This window comes from Equus asinus, chromosome 24 (assembly GCF_041296235.1).
Source record: "Equus asinus isolate D_3611 breed Donkey chromosome 24, EquAss-T2T_v2, whole genome shotgun sequence".
Classification (NCBI taxonomy): Eukaryota; Metazoa; Chordata; class Mammalia; order Perissodactyla; family Equidae; genus Equus; species Equus asinus.
Genome location: NC_091813.1, coordinates 36,322,164 through 36,347,837, shown reverse-complemented (window position 1 = coordinate 36,347,837; position 25,674 = coordinate 36,322,164). Strand labels below are relative to the sequence as shown.

At 41.5% G+C, this 25,674-nt stretch overlaps 1 protein-coding gene across 6 annotated transcripts in view; it reads left to right on the top strand.

The window, feature by feature from the left end:
• The window catches only part of FAXC (failed axon connections homolog, metaxin like GST domain containing), a 73,231-nt gene extending 54,366 nt beyond the window's left edge, over positions 1-18,865 (top strand). For 5 of the 6 annotated variants that reach the window (XM_070496265.1, XM_044757295.2, XM_044757296.2 and 2 more), the window contains 2 exons: positions 2,192-2,308; positions 10,356-13,480. In XM_070496265.1, the coding sequence (XP_070352366.1) occupies positions 2,192-2,308; positions 10,356-10,645 (407 nt within the window). In that variant the 3' untranslated portion in view covers positions 10,646-13,480. Of the gene's footprint in view, positions 1-2,191; positions 2,309-10,355; positions 13,481-15,641 lie in introns of those variants that run through there. The other variant, XR_011497661.1, reaches the window with a different exon arrangement.
• Positions 18,866-25,674: the final 6,809 nt, after the last annotated feature.

Below are 25,674 nucleotides of genomic sequence, written 5' to 3'. Positions count from 1 at the left end.
CTGGTCCTCACCAGAAGAGACAGTTTGGTTAGGTTGAGTGTAGTGTACTAGTCTAGGGTATTCCTTGGTCCCTGTGGGATATGGAGTAGAAATTTTTTTTTAATCACCTCTAGCTCTATTTGTGTTTTTTTTGTTTGTTTTTTAAATTTATTTTTTAAACTGAGATATAATTGACATGTAACATTGTCTAACTTTAATGTGTATGGCGTGTTGATTTGATACATTTGTATATTGCAATATGGTCACCGCCGTAACGTTAGCTAGCACCTCTGTCAACCTCCAGCTTCACTTGAGCTGCGTCGGTCTGTTAACTTGCGTTCCCACCTCCAGCCGTCTTCCCCTCCCAGCTTGTCTATGCATTGTCATCAGATATTTAATTTTCTTAGCTTCCTGCTCAAGAACAGTGAAATAGATAGATATTGTAGAATACAGCAATTAGAACCATGCTTGGCATGTAGTAAACGCTGTATTAGATTTTGTTTAATAAAAATAAGAAATTACTGTTACTTTCAAAGAGCTTACATTTTGCTAGAAAGATAAAAGGCACACATGAAAAACAACCAGTATATAGAACAGTATGGAAAAAATGCCCCTCGAGAGGCTGGGTGCAAGAGGTGGGACCCACCTGCTGTGCGCTCTCCTCAAATCACCGCAGTTATTCTCTGAAACAACTAGTGCTTCCTTCTATTTCATGGGTCAAGACACTGAGGTTAATAGGCAGTAAAGGCCTTAAAATTTTATAGACTGTGCATGTAAAAGTGAGATTTGAACACAGAGCTGTGTGAACTGAAAACTCCTGTTGCCACCAGATAGAGTAGACAGAGAAGCTTTGAAAGGAGGCTTGCGCTCGTCCTCATAGGGTGGATGGAATTGGTCAGATAGAGAGACATGTGGAACACATATAGGTTTGGGGGGGCAGGGAAAGGGCTAGGCACAACATGAGCAAAAGTGTAGCAGTGGGAAGCATAATGTGTGCTGGGGAATGGGGGTGCTCCCTAGGTTTGCTCAAGTAAGGGACGGATGAGGGATAAAGCTGGAACATGGGTTTGAGGCAGAATATAATGAGCCTTGAATTCCAAGTTGATTTTGGACTTTATTTCATAACCCATTTCACAAACCATAGAAGGTATTTGCGAAAGGGAGAGATGTGATGAAAAGAGTGTTTTAGCAATTAAAGTTCAGGTGGAATATGGGCTGGACTGGAGAAACAGACGGGCTGTCATTAAGAGGGCTAATGTTTATTGAGTTACCCAGATAGGGTGCTAAGGGCTTTACATGCCTTATGTCATTGAATCCTCACAATAACCCTAGGAAATAGGCACCCTTGATGTTATCCCCATTTTCCAGATGGGAAAACTGAGGATTTGAGAGGTTAAATAATGACCAGCCTCCCACAGTGAATAACAAGGGGTGCCAGGATGTGAACCAGGTGGATCAGTTCCACCGGTGCTGCCTTTAGATGTTGCAGCGTCCGACAGTAGCAGGGAAGACGACTTGGGGCAATTGTGATGGGTCAGACGTGATGGTCGAGATGACAAGGCCTGAACTAGTTCAGCAGCGGTGGAAAAGGAGAGATGGAGCTGCAGGGCGAAACATCCTTGTGTGGGAGCCAGATCCCATGGCTGGGCCTGGAAGGTTATAGCTTCTCTCTATGTGGTGTTTCCGGTGGAAGCTGGTGCCCAGTGGTGAGAACGTTGCCTAGACCATGGGGGTAGCAAGGAGAACCTTGCCTCCAAACTTCTTCAGTAGCTTAGGCTCCTTGTTTTTCCTTATAAAGTGTAATAATTTAATAAAGGAAGTGCTGAAGTTGGGTGTGCTTGGTTTGGGTTACTTTTGAGATGGTGTAAACAAACTTCAGGTGTTCTTAAGCTTCTCAAGCTTTAATTACTGGTGTTTGAGATAAGGAGGGTTCTCCCTTTTTTCCATGAAGCTCCTCCCTCATCTTCTTTCCTTGATATGTTCTCACTTACTTCCCTGCTTTGCTATTGTATGGGTTGGTATATCACAGAATTGTTTTACTTGTGTTTCTAATTTTTTTTTTTTTGAGAAAAATATGGTGCATGCATTTTGACTCTGCGAAGCTTTTGATGCCCAGTTAAATGAGCATATGATGTGAGTGTGCTGAATGCCATTGTGACCATGTGGGGCAGCGCAGGCTGGCCCAGTGACCTCTCTGCTCTATCTACTGCAGGTGATAAGAAGTACATCATGGGGCCCAAGCTTTCCACTCTCGACGCCACTGTCTTTGGACACTTGGCACAGGCAATGTGGACCTTACCTGGGACGAGACCTGAGCGGCTGATCAAAGGCAAGCCCTACAAACCTCTTCAGGTTTGGGGAGTAGCTGCGGGCAGGGGGGTGGGAGGAGAACAATGGAGAATTCTAGGCCTGTGAGCTTGACTGTGCTTATGGAGACACCAGGCTGTGGTGTCCGGGGCCAGGGTGGGTTTTCTGTCCTCAGGACATAGAGAGGCGGAGGAAAGACTGGGCTTCTTGCCTGCCATCTTGCTCAGACTGTGTTCTCAGCAAAGCTGACGCAAATCCTGCCATATCCTACACCAGGGCGTTTCCTCCAGCTCTTTACTTAGTGGACTTAATCCTTGTCGCTGAAACAGGGCTTGAATTCCACCTAGGGCCCTTGTTTCTTGGTCTTCTTTGATTTCCTTTGGACAGTGGTGTCTCCACTTTTGGTGTATCTAGCGCTGCAGCAGCCATGGTTGGGTGGGGCTGAAGGACTCCCCATTTCAGATGCTCTTCTTGAGTTTGAACTGGTCTTAGATATTTCACATGTAGATTTAAGTGTATATGATTCTGTGTCATTTGACATTCAAAGCACTCCTTTCTCCTATTCCAGTGGGGTGTCTGTAGATCAGACACTGAGAGTAGTAGAGCTGGAAAGTTCAAGATTGTGGGAAAATGAGTAAAGTGTCAACAAATGCTTTGCAAGTCTGGTGCTATGTGAAGTATTATTATTAATATAATTATCTGTACATTTTGACAAAGGAACACAATCTTCTATCTTTGTTGTATGATCCTGGCCATAAGCCCTGTCAGAATTACAATTCTAGACTGGAGACATAAAAGCGGGAATGAAAGGGACCAGAGCTAGAGAGTGAACATCTGTTTGGGGTGGAGGTGGGGGTAATGAGGAGTAAAGGGCAGGGAAAGTGAGCTCAACTTGGGTTGATGTCAAGGGACCAGATCTTGGTATGCGTGCATGTGTGTGTGTGTGTGTGTGTGTGTGTGTATGGTGGAGTGGGATGGTAAGATATATGTGGCAGCTGGGGCCTTTGGGTGAGGCTTCCCTGCATTGGTGGGTGGGAACTCTTTGGAGTCATCTCCAATTTGAAGCAATACCTAAGCAAGTGCCTGGAGCTGGGGATGTGAACATCAAGGTCCAAATATTTAGGTTTGGGAAAGGGGATTAACAAGAGTTAATCAAGGTGTTTATGCCCCAAGTGAGCAGGCGAGGGGTGCAGATGCGATTACCAGTGAATAGCACATAGAATGCTCTTAATGTTGAATGGAGAGATGGTGGGATGGATGATGGATGGATGGATGGATGGAACCAAGCAAGGCAGAATTATACAAGAAATTGAGGCAGATGAACAGTCATATGTGTTTGTCATGGGTGGGTGGGGGAGGTTGGTAAAGGCTATAGCTCTGTGTGTGTGTGTGTGTGTGTGTGAGAGCATACTCATGTGCATACCCAGACGTACAGACCAGGCTAAGGACGATAGGAGTCACTCTCCATATCCTCCTGTTGGTGAGGCTGGGACTCTAGATATATTATCAGACTTGGTTGGAATGGATCAGGCAGTGACGGAAGGTCTTCCAGAACTTCAGCTGAGTGGGGTTAGGGAGAGTGTGGACTGATAGCTAATCTCCTAAATGATCAGCATGGAGATGCTCCTTGTCTTGTGGTGTGTTGGAACTTACCTAAATTGAATACGTGATCATATTGGTGATATTTGTAGCATTTAAAATAGTTTCCCTTTATTTAATCAGATTTTCCATGGTGGTCTAAAAGATATTGATTCCTTTTAGTTCATTTAGGGGTGTATTTTATATTTACTCTGTCTTCCTGCTGTTTCCTACTCCCTCTCTCGATTTCCCCACCACATTACCCTTACATACTCACAAGTATGCACTCCCACATCTACTCACATACATCTGTACACACTCCGTGTATACTCACCTGAACATATCCACCAATACCCAAGCACATACACACACACCCTCTGCACATATATATACACAGACATATTATTGAGGTCATTTATTCCTTAGTCAGAAGCATTTAGGTATCCATTATCAGTAGAACTCTCAGATTCCATAGAATCCTTCTTGCAGACGGGAAGCATCTTTTGTGGATTTATTTATGACTTGGACCTTTGCCCTTTTGCTTCCTGGAAGGACTTGAGGCATTTAGTGTTCTTTTTTAAAGAAATGATGAGTGTTTTCAGAGGATTGATTTTGAGTCCTGCCCTGAGACATACACATTTGGGGGAATTTGACACCATCATCTGTGAGGGGTTTTGGCACTTAGTTGCATGTATTTTGATTCTTAAAACAAACCAGTAGCTTCCAGTTCTCCCTGGGGACTGGAGTAGCATGAATCATTAGAGTCCCTAGAGAGACTGTAAATCTCATTTCAGTCGTTAGTTCCATGCCCCTTCCAAACCGTTTGGTTGGAGCTGCTAATATGCAGGCACCCTGCTAATTTGGTCTCAGCTTCTTTCCCTGCCTTTGCTTTTTCTGTGGTGGAGACTTTCCCAAGAAGTAACAAGAAGAAGGGGAAGTAGAAACAACCAAGAGCCTGGGTAATTTAGAACTGGCTCCAACCCAGGCTGTGGATGGCTTGGGCCAGGCAGTTTTCTGCCTTAGCTTTGGAACAGCCAGGGCACCAGTGGCCTTGCCACATGCGTGAGTGTGTGAGTATCTGTGTATAAATATTAGCTTTTCAGTCCTAGATACAGTTTACTGAGTCACGCAAGCTACTTCTGGAACCATCTAGGATAATGAGAAATTTTCCTTAAAAATGGTTACTAGGAAGACAGACTTCAAATATTCAGCAACTTAAAAAATATACATATGTGTGTGTATATATTTATATCTATCTGTAGATAGATATGGATATATGAAATATTATTTCCTTACTGAGAAAATTTAGAAAAGATAGAAAAGCTTTAAAAAATAAGAAATAACTTGTTACCCCCTCACCCACAGAGAACTACTGTTAATATTGTGGTATGTATTCTCATCTTGTATCAGATGCATATATGTATATTTTTAAAAATTGGGGTCATGATGTTGATACAGTTATATCCTGAAGTTTTTAACTTAACTGTGTATTATGGCCTTTCCCTTTTACTAAATATTCTTCAAAACAATATATTTAGTAGTTATATAATATCGTGTTTTATGACTATATTGTAATTTATGTGATTAATCTTTTTCTGGACTTGGTTGTTTCAAATAATTTTTACTAGTATTCTACAGTGAATGTTGTATAAATATATATTTCTGCTTATCTCTGGTTATTTCCTTAAGCTAAATTTCTAGTTGGGGAATGACTGTCTCAAAGTGTAGAAGCTCTTGATCTGTGTGGCTAAATTGCTTTCTAGAAAGACTGTGGCGGTTTACACTCTCATGACCAGTGTCTGAAAGCACCTTATTTTTTCCTTGATTAGAGTTGAATATAATTTATTTTGAAATATTTGCCATTTTTACTGGGAAAAAAAGAATCTCAGTTGTATCATTAGCAACACTCTTAATGCGGAGTCACATTTGATATTTGATCAGGGCATCCTTATTAGAGAATTGCATGTGGATTCTGGAATTCCTTAGAACAGATGTGGAGAATTGGAAAAGTGAAATGGAAGCAATGAAAGGGAAAGGGTCCTGCAGCACAGCTGTTCACCTTAGAGCCAGCTTAAAACCACAGAACCCAAAGCTATTTTTCTGAATTAGTAAGAAACACAACCTCTGTGTTCTAAGAAAAACCTTATTCAGCAACTCTTCCACCAACAGTTATTTTTTGCATGTGGATGTCTTTTTTGCTTATTATTTGGTAGGTTAAAAGATGGAAACAATGCTGGATATCCTTGCAAAATGTATTAAGTATGTCCCCACCCCCACCCTCTTAGTGTTCTCGGTCCGGAGGTGTTCAGGAAGAGGTGGTTGTGGGGCATTCAGGCCTCAGGAAAGGGCTGGTTCAACTGTCTTTTGTATTTTGAGGTCTATAAATTAGTGTGCTTTAGCTTCAAGGAGACAAGGGGTAGGGAGCTCATTACAGTATTCAAGTTTGTTAAGAATTTTCCTAAAGAGGAGATGCACAGCACTCTCCCTGCCTGCGTCACACAAGGCTAAAGGGAGCAACCCAGGGCATAGCCAGCGCCTGACGCAGGGCTGGGACAGGGAGGTGCTGAGTAAATACCTGTAGACCAGACAGTGGGTGTGGGCGTCGGCCCCATGTTTTCCAAATATTTGCTGGTTAATGACCAAAGGCTGGGTGGGTGGTGCTGGGAGACGCTGGCAGGCTTCTCCCTCACCTACATTCCTGCGGTATGTGATTGGCAGCTGGAGAAACTGAGTCCTGGCTTCTGGGTCTGGTTGACAGTGTTTTCAGTGTCAATTTGTACAGAATGTTTTTGAATATTAGAGAAATTGGAGTGATACGGGAACAGAAAATGAGTCACTTCTTTCAAAGAGCAGTGGGGGTTATTTCCATTGGAGATACTCTAAGAGGAAAGCTCTTTATTCTGTCTGGGAGAGTCCTCTGGGTAGAGGGCCATTTAGCTTTCTGATAAATATCCTCTCAAGTTATCTGAAAATATCTCTAATCACTGATTAGCATTTTACTAATTTATTTTGTTGGATTTTTAAATTAAACAAGTAATAAATGATTGTCACAGTAAGTTGAATTACACAAGGCATATTTTCAAAGATTTGTGACCTCCCCCTCATCATTGTCCAATATCACTTCCATGGAATAACCAATATTAAGGATTTGGAGTGAATTTTTCTGTGCCTTTCTCTTTCATGTACAGATTTACATACATGTCTATGACTGTTTTGGTTTGTTTGTTTTTACTGCTTTAAACTGAACAATGGGATTACATTGTATGCATTATAACTTGCCTTTTGCATTTAATAGAACCTCATATCTTTTTAACAACTGCACAATATTCTACAGAATTGATACACTATAATTTATTCAATTGATCGCTATTAATGGACATTTGGGCTATTTTTATCTTTTTTACTGACACATAATACTGCATGTGACATGCATATACATATATCTTTATGTACTGATGCTTTTATTTTTGTGCAACAGAGTACCAAAAGTGGAATTCTGGGCCAGCAGATACATGCATTTAAAATTTCAATGGATAACGTCAGTTTACTTTCCAAGAAAGATTATAGTAGTTTATACTTGCACCAGCCATGTAGCACAGTGCCTGACCCTCCACACTGGATGTTATCAGACTTTAATTTTTACTAGTTTGGTGGATGAAATTATCTAATTGTTGAGTACACTTTGAAAAAATGCAGTTTTTCTATTATTTCACAAAGTTTACATCTTCAATATAGGCGTTTATGTTAACAGAGGCTTTCTCTCTCTCTCTCACACTCACATACACATTACATACAACTTATTTCTACTGCCAACTTTATTCTTTTGGCTGGTAGCATGTTGAGCATGTTGATGGAGAATCTCGGCACGGGAAGGGATTGGCAAAGTCAGATAAAGGCAGAGCTCAGTTATAGAGTTCCTCTCTTTCTACAGGGGCAGGATGTGAGGAGGGGTGTGTGAGCTCCCAGCCCTTGCTTATCAAAGCGGACCGTTTCCTGACTGCATGACAGAATGATCACTTCTTTTGTGACAATGCATTATCTCTGAGGGCAGCATCTGTCCCTTCATAATTCTTGAGACTCCAGGAAGAATTATAGAAAAATATTCTGTGACAGGTGGTATGAAGCTGTTAATTCTCAGGCCGGGCCGTCAGCTCACCAGTAGAGATGCAGAGTTGAGTTGTGGTGAAGGGCATGGAGTGTGGAGACTGCTTGTGTTTGAGTTCTGGCTCTGCCACTATCTAGCTTCGTAATCTTTGGCAAATTAATTAAGCCTTTTTGCTTCAGTTTTCCCATTACAGATGGGGATAATAATAGTTCTTGCCTCATATAGGATTTTTGCAGAGACTGAGGGAGTTAATATGAATTCAACAGATGAATAAAGCGCTTCAAACAGTGCCTGGTACACAGTGAGGGCTATAGATGTGTTTGCTATTATTAATTAATTTTTATTACTGCACACTGAAGTGGCATTAATGTCACACAGTCATGAAGGGGGCAACTCTCCTGGAAGACAGGTGAAGAAAGGCTTCAGAAAGAACAGCCACAGAAGAAGTGGATAGAGTCAGAGATGGTGTAGATCCTGTGGATCTCGTGAATAGATTCTCACTTGCTAGCTGCTCCTCCACATCTCTGTCCAGTTCTTGGTTACTTGTTACTGGTAGAAATAACTGGTGAGGGGTTTCATGACTGCTTCATGAGGGAGAAAACAAGTGAAGGTTTTGCATGCGTCTTCCCAAAAGGAGCAATGATGTTGGCTTTTCTGCTTTTGGCTCCTGAGCATGTACGTAAAAATCTTTGAGTAGAGGGCAATCAGAATGGACTCATAAATAGTGTGAGTCGAGCTGTTATGATCTGAGAAGACTGAAAATGGTGAGCTGGAACCAATATATGGAATCCGTGAAGCAGCGAGATTTGCTTTATCGTGTTTTGTGGGGATGTGTTTATTTAAGAGAACAGCAATCAAGTTTTGAAAAATTTTAATGACGTGAGAAAATGTTTACAATAATGTTACAGGAAGTAGTAGGTAATAATAATAATGACAGCAAATAAATAGAAAAGAATATTAAAAGAAATTATACCAGAATGTTGATTGTGGTTTTCTTGGATTGATGAGATTACAAATCCTTTTTGTTTTCTTCTTTAGGATTTATACATTGTCTATATTCAGACTTCCAATTTTGCAACATGACAATTTTTTTTTTGATAGAAAATAAAATAGAGTACTTACAGATTATAGTCAGCCTGTAGAAAAAACCTAAGTGGCTGAGACAGGAAATTGGTAAAAACAAGATGAAACTATGGTACATCTGTATAATGAAATACTATGCAATGATCAAGGTGGTCACAGTGTGAAGGATTTTCATTATATGTTGTTAAATGGAAAAAGTAGGCCGTGAAACAGTAGATATAGTAAATTCTATATAATAAATGTAAGTAAATGTAAATGTATATATAAATATATAGAATTCTGGAAGAATGTAGATGAGAATGTTATTATGGAGAATGAGATTATTGGTAATTTTTATTTTTTGCTTACCTATTTTTCTAAAACAAAACATGGGTTGCCTACATAATAAGTGAATGTTTATAGAACTTTTAAAAAATAAACATCCAAAGAATAATTCTTAGGGTAATAAAGTCCTGTAAGAGATAGTGACAAAGTATATATTTATAAGCAATGTTGCCATCTGGTGGATCAAAGGCAAAAACTCACTCTCTTCATTTTTCATTTGGAATGAGGAAATAAAAGCCAAATACGGTTTCATGTTTCAGACAAATGCCTGGACAATTTTTACAACTTAACAAAAGTGTTCTTTGATTCACATGAAAAAGAAGGAGCCAGTGACTCAGCAGGAACCCAATCGTGGGGGCAGCTGTTGAATTTTGTTTAAAAAAATTAAAAAATATCTGTTTTACTAAATGTGTTTGCAGGCACATGCATCTATAAAGACAATTCTGAGTTATCCATTTTATGGATTATTTATGGCAAAATTTCCATCCTAACATAACTTTTTCCAACTACTTGGCTTAGTCCCCAGCCCATAATAACACTACAAATATTTGTGGAATGAGTGATTACTTTTGGTTGACTTAATCCAACTAACAGTTGGTATATTTTCATGGACTATAAATTATTTTAAATATGAACCAGTTGAAGCACTAGTTCTCTTGATATGCAAACATAGAATAATGAAATGCTTCATAAAGCCAAATGATGGTAGTTTAGCTGCCATTTTGGATAAACTACCCCCGACTCCTTAACTTCTCATTACTGTAGGACTCACTCCTAAATTTCATTCAACCCACTCACTGAATTTGACTTTTCCCACTCACTTTTCTTATGTGTATAAAAATCTAAGTATTTTGACTATCTCTGTGGAAAAACATTGTTAATGTCCCCACCCCATTCTTCCAAATTTCTCAAAAAAGTCAAGTGGCTGGTAGATCGTTGCCTTTGTGAACTAACCCTTGCTTTGCTTGCCACTCTCCAGGTGAGCTGATCAACCTTGCCATGTACTGTGAGAGGATAAGGAGGAAATTCTGGCCGGAGTGGCACCATGATGATGACAACACCATCTACGAGTCCGAGGAGAGCAGCGAAGGCAGCAAAACCCACACGCCCCTGCTGGATTTCAGCTTTTACTCAAGGACAGAGACCTTTGAAGATGAGGGAGCAGAGAACAGTTTTTCCAGAACCCCAGATACGGATTTTACTGGACACTCGCTCTTTGATTCTGATGTGGACATGGATGATTATACAGACCACGAACAGTGCAAGTGATGTTCAGCCTCGCTGACCCTCTTCTGTTGGAGCTGCCACTCCCTGGGTCGGTCCAGTTTCCCAGGTAGAACTCCATCTGAGCTGGGAGGAGATCTTTGTGCTTGGCACAGCTCTCACAGCTAACTGGACTATAGCAGCCTTAGTTCTTTTTTGTACAAACAAAACACAGAACCATTCAGATGGCTCCATTTAAAACAAACAGGCAAAAAAAAAAAAAAAGTCAGCATGGTTCCTGAAATCCATTTTTGTTTTCATTAGAAAACTAATATTGTGTGGGAGAGCAGGTGCAAGAGTGGGTTGTCCACAGATGGTGTTTAGGTTGATCTTCTTCAACCCGAGGGCTGAGTTTCGAGATGGATTCTTCAACATCTTTCATCCACTAGGGTTCGAAGTAATGAGAGATGTCATGAGAAGAAATGTAGGAGATAAATGCTCTTTGCTGGCTGCTTGTATTTTATGTCTGTATATTGTATGTTGAGATATAAGTCAAATAAAATCCATAGATATTCAGTGAACACCTGCTCTGTGCAAAGCACTGTGCTAGGTGCTATTCAGTATAAGTTTTATTCTAAGCCCTACCAGTGACGAGCTGTGTGATTTGGGGCAAGTCCCTTAATTCTTGTGTGCCTCATTTCCCCCACCTGTAAAGTGGGGATAACAATACTCGCCACCTACCTCCCTCACAGGGGCGTTGTGAGGATTCATGTGGTAACATTCGGCGCTTTAAACCTCTTGAAAGAGGTGTGACATAAACGCATTTGATTCTTTCATGTGCTTCATACGTGTGAAGATTTGAGGGCAAAGGAATCCCATCTCCAGGCAACAGCAGCCACAGTCGCTCGCAAAAGCCAAGCAGATGAAACTGACACAAAGGCACAGTGAGGACTCTGTCATCATTCCTCTCTGATCTTGCTTGAATCGAAATCTTTTGTTGAAAGAAACATGAAAATATTTTTACAAATCATCGATAGCTACAAACGGTCTTCAATTCTACTGCATATTTGCGGGAAAGTCTTTCTTTCGTTGCCTGAATGCACACTGGAATGTTGTCCTTTGTCGACTCTGCAGTGTTTTTGCCTGTGTTTGATTTATGTGGAAGGAGTAAAGCTCAGGAATATGATGGGTTTAATAGAGGTGAAGGGGAAAGGATCTGATGGATTTTTGTAAGCAGAAGCTTGCCAACTTGTAATGTCTTTTTGAAGACGCCTTGCAAGATGTCTTGAAAGACGAAATGGGAAGAGGATCCTGTTACTGATAACAAAGCACTTTGTGCAGTGTAGACTCTATGCAGTTTTTCTAATGCAACTTTTCTGGTGTTCTCAGCCATTGCCCAGTGAGAGGAAGGCCACGCTGAGGACAAATCTTAGTGTTTCTTGAGGGTCTTCCATCCTCTCCCCGTACTCCCTCTCCCGCCCCGTGGAGCACATGAACTCTTGGAGTTACTGTATTTACTGAGGCACTCCATCTCGGAAGACATAGTTTTTATTGACTAAGAACATTTTCCAGTGAGACAGGGGTTGAAGATCCTGGGGTGATGACTGGGGATTTGGGCTAGGAGAGTCACAAACAAAACTGCTTTGCTTCTGACCACAACTGACTGGGTAAGGGTTACTCATTATGGGGTACAGAGGCACTTCTTAAAAGACAGCAACTTCTTCTGAGAAGTTCATGTACTTTAATTGAAAAAGACTCTCTTTGAATATAGCTTTTGCAAATAATCCTAAAATGCTGTGGATTGCAAGAAGTAAAGGGGAGGAGTTTTTGAGATTGTTTACCATTTAAGTAACTGTGTAGGGCATGTGTAACTGGGAAGAAATGCTGAGATTATCTAAGTTAGAAATTCTTATTCCACAGAGAACTCATTTGTTAGTATCTTATTGAAACCGTTCATCTTTGAGAGGACTGTTTGATGCCTATTGAGAATGTGGGGGAGAAGATGTAGATGGATAAGCCTGTTTTGTCTCCAGCATCATTTGGGAGGACTGTTCGCCTCTTCTCTCTCTAGCAAGTGTGTTCCAAGGCCAGCTGGTGGTAGTTCTGTGTGACTAGGGAAACTCCTGGCCTGAAAATGTAAATGTAATAAACAGGTGGACTGTGGACCTGTCTCCACCAATACTGAGATGCCTTTGCCCCACTCAGATAGAAAGAGTTGTGTTTGAAATTTTGCCTATAAGTTATTCTTACTGTATAGCACCAAGTATGTTGTATCTCCACTTCAGGAGGGATTAAGTTATGAGTATGTAGATTCACATATGTATTTTTTTTTGTGCATTACTTGGAGGGCAAGTACATGGGGAACCAATGTTCAAAGTGAAGTTGTAAAATAATTCATTCTTTCCGTGTACCTCCCACAGGGGCTTGAATGGACATTGCCAATTGGAGTCTTGAGTACTGGCCTGACAGCTCATGACTGGGTACTCAACATTTTGTGGGTGTAATTTGATTTGGAACTCTGGAATAGACACAGGTTTTCCTTCCCATTGTGGGTTATGGAAACAAAATGACCAAGAGGAAATCACTGTGGTGTGGATGACTTACGTAGTCCTTTTTGGGAGGGCTTTAATTTTATATGGTTCATGCTTAAGCTGCCCAGATTTGAAGTGTTCTCCAATTTGATGAACAGGTGCTACTTATAAGAAAAAATAAGAAATTAGGGGACATTTTGGTCATCTGGCTCACTTGTTCAAGTTCTGTGTTTCTTTTTTACTGGAAAGTGACTTAAGGAAGTGTGATCTTTAATGTTAACAGATGCTTTTGGTTGGACAGAAGACCCACTGGCCACTTGTTCATTTTTACTTTTCATAAAAATAAATTCTGCCCCTCTGTTCACCTCCCTTTGCCCTCCACCCCTGTTCCTATTCCTCAGGATTAATGAACAGCAGCAGTATGCTTTACTCTGCATATGTCAGAATAGATATAAGGACAATACAAATTTATGCAGCAGTAAACTATACTGTCAGAGTTTACCATTTTGTTGTTTAACATAATGAATTGTGAACAGTGACACTACCAAGGCTATGGGCTATCCAGCTGAGTGATCACAGACTTAGAACAACTTGCACTTCAGTTATAACTGCAGTCTTGTCCTCAAGTGAGCCCTGCCTGGTGTATGCTGTGGTATTAGGATATGTTTTTCTGAATTAGCTACAGTTCAAGGAGCGGAAGAGCTAGGGATTCTAGCCTCATGGGTCTTGAGAGAAGGTGTAGAATCATAGGGATGTATAGTTGGACCATGGATTAGCTCTAGAAAGCCCCTTACAAGAGAGCCTCAAGGTTGTTATTGGCTCAGTGTCACAGACACACAGTTTGAAGGGCAGGATCCGGAACTGAAGTCTTTCACCTTGCCTTAGATGGTTCTTGCCATGACACCACTTTGACTTGGTTTCCTTTTAAAACCCACACTCCCTGAGAAGTTCATAGAACCAGCACACCCCCAGCTTCTCTCAGAGAGTGCTTGGGATCCTCCACTCTTGTCCTCCCATGTCTTTTCAGCTTGGACCAGGCCAATTCAAGAGATATTTCTTAAGTATTTACTCTGTGCAAGGCACTGCTAGCTCCGTGAATGATACCAAGATGGATATCCAAATCACCAGGACTCTTCATTCCTGGCTATCTTTTAAAGGCTCCATGCCCATACTCTCACTCATTGGCTATTTACTGAGCACCTACTCCATGCCTGGCCCTGGGATCCACACTGGAGACAGAGTGGTGAAAAGAACAGATGTGGCAACCTTATTTTAGGGCATCCTCTTTGGCCTAGACTTCTGCAATAGCCTCTTTTACATGCTTGGCCACTTCTCTGATCCATTCCAGCCATCACCACTAGATTAATCTTTCTAAAAAGTTCTGGGCTCTGATGGGGTGCCATATTGTCTCAGGATGAGGGTCACTCTTTAAGGCCTGGTATTCTCACCTCTTTATTCACCTTGTCTCCTGGGGCTTCTCCACATGACTCAGCCAGTGTATCCAGGCTGATCCACTTGCTGTTGCTTAAGCATGCCTCATGTGCCCCACACACTGCCTCTGCTCCTGCCAGCCCCTCTCCTGAAATGCCTGCGCTTCTGCGCTGGTCCACTCATACCCAACTCTCCAGGCCCAACTTCGTCTGTTCAACAAGGAGATGTCTTAGCTCATCATCATCTCCCCTTCCTCTAGAAACACAGCACTCATCATTTCCTTCCCTGAAGGCTGCATGGGAAAGGTATGCTCAGAAAGTAGGTCACACTCTAGAAACTAGTTTTAAAATGTTTGTGTCAGGGACTCCATTGATAATCTAATAAAAGTTCAATAACCTTTTCCCAGAAAAATGCATACATGCAAATATACAAAATTTTACATACGAGTTCAGGAGATTTAGACACATGGAATTATCCATGGATTCCTTAGGGGGTTCATGGATCCTAGTTGAAGACGCTTTCTTCTAAAGAGTCTTCAAAAATTACTGTTACTATTGTTAGTGTTCATTCTTTCTTGTCTTTAACATATCCAGAGAGGATAAAAATTGCTATGGGATGTGCCAGCAAAAGTAATCTCTATTATTATCCACATTGAGTATGTGTTGAGTGACAGGGAAGGAAAGAAGAAGAGCTGTCTTACATTAATTAAGAAAACATCTGTTTTGACAGGTTTGGCATTTTGAAACTGACAAGATTTTGCTGTTAGTTGTTGTTGTTGTCATGTCAGTTATCTTTTAACCATCCAAAAAGTTGATTTATCAAAATCCAGTTCAGGGCCAGGCAAGCTTCCTTTCAGCCCTGAAACCCACCACTTCTGCATAGGTAGGCCTGGGGCTTAAGGTAGGAGAGAAGAGGCTGGATTTTTTCCTTACAGGAAAAAGGTCTGTACAATCAGGTTTTCCTGTATTCATTCATTCATTCATCCATTCATTCATTCATAGAACAATTATTGAGTGTATTTTCAATAAAAGGATGGTGCCTTTTGTTGATAGGGAACTACTCAGGTTCTTCTTCTTCTTTTCTTTTTTTTTTTTTTACAGGGTGAAGTGATTTTTATTGCTCCTGATTATGACCCAGGATCCTTTGTTCTCCTTTTTATGCAGTGCTGTTTAAGTCGAACAAGAACTGATGAAAGTACATTCAATGGCAAATACTTCCGAGTCTAAATGCTGGACTCTGCAACCCATCTTTAACAGCTCTGGGGATCAATTGCGTGTGATTGTGGAGTTCTTGACCTTTGTTCAGTTGCTTCCAGTGGTCTGGATGAAACATGGCAAAGTTCAAAAGGATCCCCTTGGTGGGTGGGGCGGAAGGCAGCTCTTGCCTACAGAACTCTTGTTAGTGCCAGGAGTAAATGCAAACATATGTGAGGTTTTCCTCAATGGAATTCCTTACCAGAAACTTAGGTTTTTAGTCCTTGATTTTAGAGAATATCTAAAAGATATTTAAGGTTTTTTAATCTTTAAGATAAGACAACTGGAACCAGCAACATATTGACCTTGTCCCTTAGATATGATTCAGAATACTGGAAAATAGCTTAAAGGAAAGCAACTCACTGTTTGGGGGCTGGCCCTGTGACCTCCTCAACCATTCTGACTCTTGTCCCCACACCAAAGCTCTCTGAAACTTCTGCTGCTGGCTAGACCAGGACAAATGAGGATGCTCAAATTTCAAGAGGATTATTGCCACATATTGTCAAATTTGTAGACAAATAAAGGGAGCCATTGCAATAATACAACATATAACTTATGGATGTGGTCTAGCCAGCACCAACACTCCTGATCATTTCAGTGGGGAAGCAAAATTATCTAGAGCAAAAGACTGATACAGTACTTTGGTGTTCTGTACACAAATAATTTCAACCTTGAAGTTGATGGCCTTCTTGAATATTTTAAAATTGCTATTGTCCTTAATTATAGCTTTAAATATTTTAAAACAATCCACTAACTGTAGAGCAATATATATTTATGACAATAGTTAATTTTATAAAAAGTAGTATTACTAAATGTGACTAGCTCACCTCCCAGCCCCCATTGGAAGCATCGTTTTTTTGTTTTTTTTTTTTTTACTTTGTGGCTCTGGAGTAGAGTAACTTTGATTAGTCAGTAATATTTAAATCTTTTTCCTTCTTTAGTATTTTTAAAAAATTACCCCATGGTTTAAAAACAATGAGATTCAGCTTCTAAATTGCCATGTTAATTAGCAGTGGCTAAACAGATAGCAGAGGAAATATAATGTAATTTTGTTCATTGGAGGACTAGAAAAGAGAAATACTTTGGATATTTACTATCTCCTTCCTCTTCAAAAAGACAAACAATAACCTGTGGACTTTTGCCTTTAACAGTTGTTCAGAATTGGAAGTGTTCTCTCATATTTGCTTCCATCCCCCAATAATTGATCACATTTGGCTTATTAAAACATAAATCATGTCCAAATGGTTGTATTTTTATCTTTAACAAATTATGTCTGAAATTTTTTGCAGCAATAAGACTAAAGACAAGGCTCAAATTTTCGCGGGATCACTCCTTCAGTAAAAGTGACATGTTTATGTTACTCCTGTCAAGATGATTTTACCTCAAGTAATCAGTCTCATGGGATCATGCTTATTGCAAACATATGTTTTTCCCAGCGATCTGCATCATGCAGAGTATCTGACAACTCAAATGTTGATAAGGGTGATGGTTTCTTGATAGTGATAGTTGGGAAGATGAGGGTCTGAGTCCTTTATTTGGTGGTATTCTAGTTTCCTTGAATCGGAGGAGAGAAGGAAATAGTCACAGATACTGGGACTTCAAGCCACCATGTAGTATGGCTCTGTTAGAGATGTGTCAGGCACACTGCAAGTTTTCTAGGTGGTGGAATCTTACTAAATAAAAAACAAATGCAGTCAGGAGGGAATGATTCTTTGTGGATATACAAGTGGCCAGTGCAGGAAGCATTGCACTAATGTTGATCTTTGTCTTAATTTATTTTCTTGTGCTCCCGAATTGTCTCACCTGAATCTTGGCCTGGAGATAGGGGGCAGCGGAGAGTGGCTGGCCCCAATGTGTTCACTCCTTTGATTCTGGAACTTCCTTCTGGTCTCTCAAAAGTATTTGTGGCATATAGTTTCCATTTTATAATTATAAAATGTACAAAGTACTGTATATTTGTCTTATAGAAGTCCTTTAAATGTTAGAGACATCCCAAATCCTCCCTATTTAGGCAGTGGTCTCCACACCTTTGTGTTCTTTCACCTCATCAGTAAAACGTTTTGAGCATGCCCCTCAGTGTATTTAGTTATAAACACACACACACACATACACACACACAGCTCACACTGCTGCACTGATATATTATGTACATTAAAAACCATGGCAAACCTAGAAATTTACAAAGAATATTCTCCTGTACTCCATAGAGTTTAGAGAACGGAGCGAGGGGTACTTTGGAGAAGCCCCTAGAAGGCTGCAATTGATTAAGAATGTGTATGTAACATTTGTGGCAAAGTGGATGTAAAATAGGCATGGATGCATGATTTTAGGTCAAAGTATTTATTCTTAAAACAGGCATTTTTGGTTAGGGGAAGAGAAGGGTGAATAGATGTCACCTTTACAAGAGCTCTTTTTAATTCTGTTTTTGGGACCACTTGCTCTAGAATGTCTTGAAAATTCCAAAAAGATTTCACAGCACTCTGATTTAAGCAAAATAAGAAAAGAAAGAAGGGGAAAAGACCAAATATTGGAAACACAGGATGGCCTGAGAATTTTAGCACCCATCTGAAAAGCATGTTTTGATAATTCCTGGTAACCATCATATCATTGATTATGTCTTTCTTCTGTTTGTTTATAACCTGGTGTCTCCAAAAGCGTAGAAGATGTACAGATTTATTTTTAGATATCTGAGATAGGAAGGACCAATGCTGGTATAATTTGAACCCACATTTCAGCTTCTTGAGGGCTGTTGGGTAGACACTGCCTGGAAACATTTACCTACACCATCTGTTTTGCAAACACAATGACTAGCATCTTGCTGAACAAGGCCCTCAATGTGGAAGTGGCATTCCAGTGTTTATTTCTGGACCTATGAGTTACTTTAGCACAGTTATTCTTAGTAGTTTATAAAGCCATATCTAAACTTGTACACTTGATTGTAAGATAGATTTGAATTGTGCACTATGTTGATTACTGTATATAAATGTGGAAATTCTGTATATTTGGTCTTAATGCTATATGTATTTGATGTGTAAATGATAACTAATGGATATGAAATAGCTTGCTGTGAATGTCTTTATTCCAATTTGCTTCTCTTTTGAAAATTTGAATCTTTAAACTTTCCACCCATGGGGAAATCTGAAATTTTTGCATCTAATATACTGTTAAGTGGTGGTCTCTTAGATGATTGGGAGAATATTTTAGTTGTAAGGCTCTTGTATAATTAGAACAGAGGTAATGAATTTTTTAGGCATATAACTTTCTGATAGAATTTCAAATGAATATTTTTTAAGTAGAAAATCAGGTCTTTGAATACGCTGTCCTACCCTCTTCTGCCTTTACTTCATGCCTGTGAGAGTTGATATCCACCAGTAGAGAGGAAAAAAGGAGGAAAGGGAGACAACCGGATACATGGTAAGACCTTCACTGTGGCCAGATCTGGTAATAGACAAATTTCCCCTTTTATAAATACCATCTCAATTAGTTTTCATACCACGTCAATGCGGTAACTGTGATTCCCATTTTACAGACAAGAAAAGAGGTTTGTGAGGTAAATTAGGATAATGTGGCTAACATATGCTCAAGTCATATGTTGGGGTCAAAGATTTACAGCGAGGTTTTGGAAATACAAGTCTTATCACTAAGTGTTTCTCCCATATGTGCATGGCAATGAACCTCGAAGGATAGTTGGGCCTAAGGGCATGTCAGGATAGATGGAGACATTCAGGATGTTTGAAATCCTGTCTAAAAATTTGACCAGCTATTATTCAAGTATCAGCTTCTTACCATTTAGAGCAAATTACAATAAGGTAACATCCAAAATCCCAAACCCCCCAAATCATGGGAATACGTAGTAAGTAGAAAATGAGAGAACTCCCTAATCCCACATTCTAGAGATAATAGTTTGTTTTTTCTCCTTTTAGACCACCTTTTCCTTTTGATCTGTAATTTCCAACTATTCAGCCCTGCTTGTTAACATAGACCCTAACTGGATATGCTTTGGGACAAATCTGTATCTACTTCGATTTTAGTTGGCTCCAGACTCTTCTAGAACTTTTGTGGGGGTTCTGGATTCAAGCCTGGTGTCTGCCCCCTTAGATATGCTTCACTCTCCTTTCTTTCAGAACTCATCAGAGGGAAGAGGATTGTGCTGTGCTCTCAGAAGTTTAAGAGAAATGTTTTTGTACCGAATATTCTGTGACTCGATTCTTCACATTTTTGTCCTTCTTTCCTTTTAGAGGAGAGCAGAACACTTGGTCTCCGTGCTCTCTCAGGAGCTGCCTGTTTTGTTCATAGATGATCACACTGTCAGCACCCATTAAACACTTCCCAGCTGGCCTGGTTCCCATTAGCGACAGACTTTTCTTTTAAAACCTGCGGAGGTTGAAGTAGCTTATTCTTTGGATAAAAGGGAGCTTTGGAAAACAAAGAGGAAAGAGAACTGCTTCCTTCCTCACGGTAACTACTGTGTGGCTGCCCTGTGTGCCTATGTTAGTGATGGTGTTCTCGTTGTGATGACTTAGCGGTCATCTCCTGTTGAGGGACCATCAGGATTGGAGGCAGAGCTTTATCTCCTAGGGGTGTGTTTGGGCTTGCACTCTGGATAACTCATACTCAACACGTATCCAGGTAAACCCTGATTGAAACGGTGTCACAGGCGGCCTTGAAAGCAGGAGAGTTGGGGGGAGGGCTTTGTGTGGAAGGGAGCAGCCCCACATGTCTTCCCCAACCCCAGCTGTGTGAATGCCCTGCTGCTGCCCTCTCCCCCCTCCCAAACCTCCCTCCTTAGCTGGTGCAAAGAAAATAGCAGCTATTATAAGGACTACTGAGGGATGTCAAATAGTCCAGATTTGCTGGTGACACAAGCATGGGAAAGGGCTAAGTGGGGAGGGGGGACCCTGGGGCAGACTGTTGGGACGTCATCCCTTCGGAGGTGAGGAGGGTTTTTGGGCAGGTGACTAACATGTGGAGAGTATTTAAGTAAGGTTCATCTGATGACAGTGTGGATGCTGGACTCGTCAGAGAAGAGGTCGTGAGCAGCAGCTGGACCCGATCTCAGCGGCTCAGAGTGAAGCTAGAGGCATGAAATGGGGGTGGGGTGCAGAGTGAGAATGGGGAGGAGGAGAGAGCAGCCACGGCGCACGAGGAAACACTGAGACCCTTGGATGAGGGAGCACTGGGGGCAGGGAGGTGACGATGGTAATGCTGGGAGACTGGGACATGGTGATGCTGCTGGCAGGTGTAGGAAATGAGGAAGGGGGGAACTGGTTTGGGGGAAAAGCTGTGTTTGGGCTCAGCCACACTGAATTTGAGGAACCAGTAGGAGATGCAGTACTGGAACTTGTGAAGGGAGTGAAAGTGAAGCCACAACTCCTGAAGGGATTGTCGATGCTACTGTGCTAGAGGGGTAACAAAAAGTATTAGCACCCTGCACTTGTATAATGTTTGTCTCTAAGATGCTGTCAGAGTCAGTAACTCCAAGACGACCTCACTTAGCAACTTCATACACAAGGGGTCTTGCAGGTTGGTCTTTAGGATACCCTTCCAGCTCAAACCTCCTTTCATCCTTCCCTGCAGTTGAATACCACTTCTCTAAACACTGATTCCACCTCCTGCTGGGTTTATTGTCAAAGTGCTGGAAAGAGGACTTTATGAACCAAATCAACTAGTAATAGCTAGAATTTACATATCACTTACTATGTGCCAAGCACTGTGTTCTTAGCACCCTATATATATTAACTCATTTAATCCTCACAACAACCCTGTAGAGATAGGTACTATCATTTTCACCATCATCTTCATCACCACCTTCACCACCGCCATCATCATCCCCATCTTGAATTTACAGATGACGAAACTGAGGCAGGGAGGTTACGTAATTTGCCCCAGATCCCCACAAAGTGAACAGCAGAGCTGGGGTTTCATTGCAGAGAGTCTGGGTTTAAGAGTCTTGCTTTTACACCACCAGCTCTACACTCCTCCAGCTCTTCTGCCATCAGACCACATAACCTCTTGAGTAGAAGGCTGTGAGGACTGCAAAGTGCTTGTGTTGAATGAGAAATGGTTTTACTTACCTTCTGGGGAATTACTCTCACCCAGACACCCAGGGTTTGCCTTCTTACGGAATGCAGGCAGATCCAATCATCAAACCCTTGATCCTTGTGCAGACAGTCCTTGATTCTCTGTTGGGAGGCCTTCTGATTTGTGGATTATCTGTTGTTGATTCACTTTACTTCTGGTGCTCATTGCCAATGGCCACGCACACTTTACTCATCTGGACTCCTTATGGAGGAGCCCTGGGGGAGTGACTGAAAAAGACGGAGGAGAGAACTCGCTTAAGTGGCAGTGTTCTTGGGGCTTCAACTGCCTGCTGCTTGAGGAGCTCACCTTACATACTGCTTCCCACCATGTGCAAGCAGATGCTGCCCACTTCTCCACCTCTCACCCCAGACCATGCTCCCCATCAATGGACCCAGGTATACATATGCCCATGGAACACTGCCTCTGGATGTCTCAGCGTTTCCACATGTGAGTTTATAATCCTCTTGCTCCAGTCTGTTGTTTCCTGGTGTTTCTTATCCACCCAATATCTAAGCAAGACCCCTGGAGTCATCTAGGGCTCCTGCCATCCCCTTCAAAATACAGAATCACCCAATCCTGTGGATTCTGCTTCCTGAAAACAATCTGAATTCATCTCCTGCTCAGTTCAGCCTGAGTTGCTGCTGCCTATCTAGGATCCCTCCTTCTGGTCTGCTTCCTTCAAACCCATTCTCTGTCTTGCTGCCGAGCTATTCAAAAGTGAAAAATCAGTTCACATTTCTTCCGTAGCTTTCAAGATACGGTGCAGACACATAAAAGCTCTTTATGACCTGGAACCTGCCTCTCACTACTATCCTTCCCATCCTCGCACACCAAAATCCAGAGCTACCAAACTATGAATTTTTCATGTTGTTTCACCTGTCAATCTGCCACTGAAGGAATGATGCTATTTAAAAAAAATTTTTATTGGCATCTTAATCTCTTCCATTTACATAGATAACAAATAGTTGAGTACAGTTATTTTTTCCTGTGTTCCCTGCTGAGCACCTTCATTTCACCACAGAGTTTCTCCAAGGGGAGAGAGCCAAAGAGAAAGGGGCTCTTCATTTCTCCAACATAGTGGGGCATATAATGGTAAATCGGACACTGAGCCTACGATGGATGTAAGACATGAACACACAAAACTCTGATAAAAGATAGATGCTGATAAATGCCTCAAGAGAGGGACAAATAAGAAGCCTTGGACCCCATAGTGGAAAGAGTCCTTCCAGCCCGGGAATGCAGGGGGCTTTCCAGGCTCTGAGCCTCTCTCTGCTGTTCTCCTGCTCTTGCAGTACCAAAGATTAACCTTCTTCTCCAAGTCATGACATTTCCAGATGTTCCCTCTGTCTAGCATTGTGATGAGGAAACAAGTCTTTCTTTGATTAAAAAGACTTTCATAAGCCTGGATGTCTAAGAAATGGTGGTCCACAGACCATGTGATCTGGAGTCTAATAAGTGTAAGGTACTACATTCATCCTCATGTTCCTGAGATGAATCACACTGTCAAGGATCTTCTCTCCAGCACCAGCATCTTCAACAGGTAAATAACATTAGCACTGAAGGGAAAAAGGATGCAAAGAGGTGTCTTAAAAGGGTTAAGATGGACATGCAGTGTAGCTGTGATGGGGAAGGACAAGGCATATACTGGCTGCTCGGAAGCAGGTGCAGTGTGTTCATTGGGTATATGTACCTCATGTCTTAGAATCAGCCAAGTCAACCCCTTTCTCCCTGAAAGCAGCTTCCCAAGTCACTGGGAAGCAGGTTTCCCTATGAGTGGAGACGTGGGAAACTACTTAGACAGAGCTCCGAGGATGGAGTACTCTGGGAACCCCACCCCAACATGCCTCTGTTTGTATCCTCATTCAACATTTGTTTTATTTGTTGTTGTTGTTATTGTTGGGTATTTACTCCCCAGGCAGGGCTCTCTAGCTGACCATAGGATGTCTGCTTTCTGGTGTTGGATAACTTTAAGGGTTTAACGCCTGCAGCAGCTGGAGACCCAAAAGGAACTGCACAATCCTCTTCTCCCCACAGCACAGTGCATGTAGTAAATACTCAATAAAGACTGCTTACAGGAGTGGACAGATTCTAAGGTAAAAGACAAATCAAATTGTGAAGAAATATCCAAAGTTTGAAGTTTGACATGACATACTGTGCAAAGGCAGCCAGTAAATGACTCACTGAGCAAACCGCAGGTGACTGAAATATGGGGTAGTAATTTTTGTAGGCTCGAGTGGTTTACGCAGTCCTCAGGATCCCTCGAAGGACTTACAGCCCCATAATTCAAATAGCTCTCGTTTCCTTGACACACACATCCCATGGATCTGAATCCCAAATCCTGCCCATGGTTGACACTGGCTTTTTCTCCACTCTTGCATGCTTATGCTGCCCAATAAATTCTTCTGTTGGAGCCTCATGTTAATTACATTCACCTACTCTTTGTCTTATATTGTTTTTAGGTATTACAGGATATTTAACTTATCAATGAGACTACGTATGTCAAAATCCTGTGTATGGCTCTGTTTTAGGGTCTTGGAAGTTTACTCCTTTTGGCTATCAGTTTTGGCATCCTATAGGAAGCAGAGTGAGATGAGTGATGCATTCTTTGCTCAAGTACTGGCACATATCGATTTAGCCTGATCTCTGCACAGAAAAATAGAGGGAGAAATTCCTAGTAGGTAGAGATGTCTTCTTCTTTTACGTTTCCTTATCCTGCTGCAACTCTTTCCTAATATTAGGAATTTGAATTCATAGTAATATGCTATTATTTGTAGCCCTCTCTCCAATACTGTCTTTTATATATGTAACTAGTACCTTAAAAGCAGACATGTCAGGTACAGTTATAAAGTAACTTGTTATTTTTGTTATAACTGCCCTTGTAAAGTCACTGTGTAGGGCTAGTTTTTCCCCTGATGCTGGATGAAATTTTAGGCAAGCCTCATTGTTTATCTGCTCAGTCTTAGATGGTGAAAAGCTGGGGATCTCTTTAGTCCCCCCAAATAGTTGCAGCTCTGTTGTTAATATGTGCAGTCAAGTGTTAGTAATCAAAACTCTGGGTTGCGTTCACCGCCGACGAGGCTCCCCTGCTTTGCTTGGGCCTCTGTCAGAAGAAGGGTGCGGTACTTTTATTTGCTTTCTTCTGTCATCTTCTTCTGCCTCCCTACTCCTGTCCCACTCCCTATCTGCATTGGCTAGCTGCAGATCTGATGCCTCTAGGGTTAGAACAGAGGAAGGCAGAGGAATTTAGATGGTGCGTCCAACTTGACGGCCACCAAATGCTTGTAGATGTTTGCAGATGTTTAAAGATGGCTTTCTTGTGGGCACTTCCATGGGCCCCTCGGAGACCTCCCTAGTCCTGGGGATCTTTCACCTGACAGTTCCCATGATACAGGCGATGGCATCTCTTCTGGCCGGCCCCTTTTGACCTTGCTGTTGCCCCTCATTGGAATCCTAGTATTCTTCCAAAAGTCCTCTTGAGCAAAGTCTCTTTAAGGTGGTGCCGTTATCTCTGTCTCTCTTTCTGCTAAAATGTAGACCTCTCCGCTAAAATGTTCAGCTCTCCACCAAGCACCACTCACTAAACTTGAGGTGACTGGGAGCGTCCCCTCCCTCTCCCCCACCTCTGCTAGACCTGCTTGTGTGGTCTCAGATCCCACCGCAGAGAGTGAGATGGGTTGGTACCTGTTGTCCTTGGGCCTCAGCTGAAAGTGAGGCACAGTCCCAATTTTATATCCTGTAAAATGTAGCATATATATGTGACTGAGAACTAAGAAGTTTCTTAGGTGGGCTTGATGGCCCT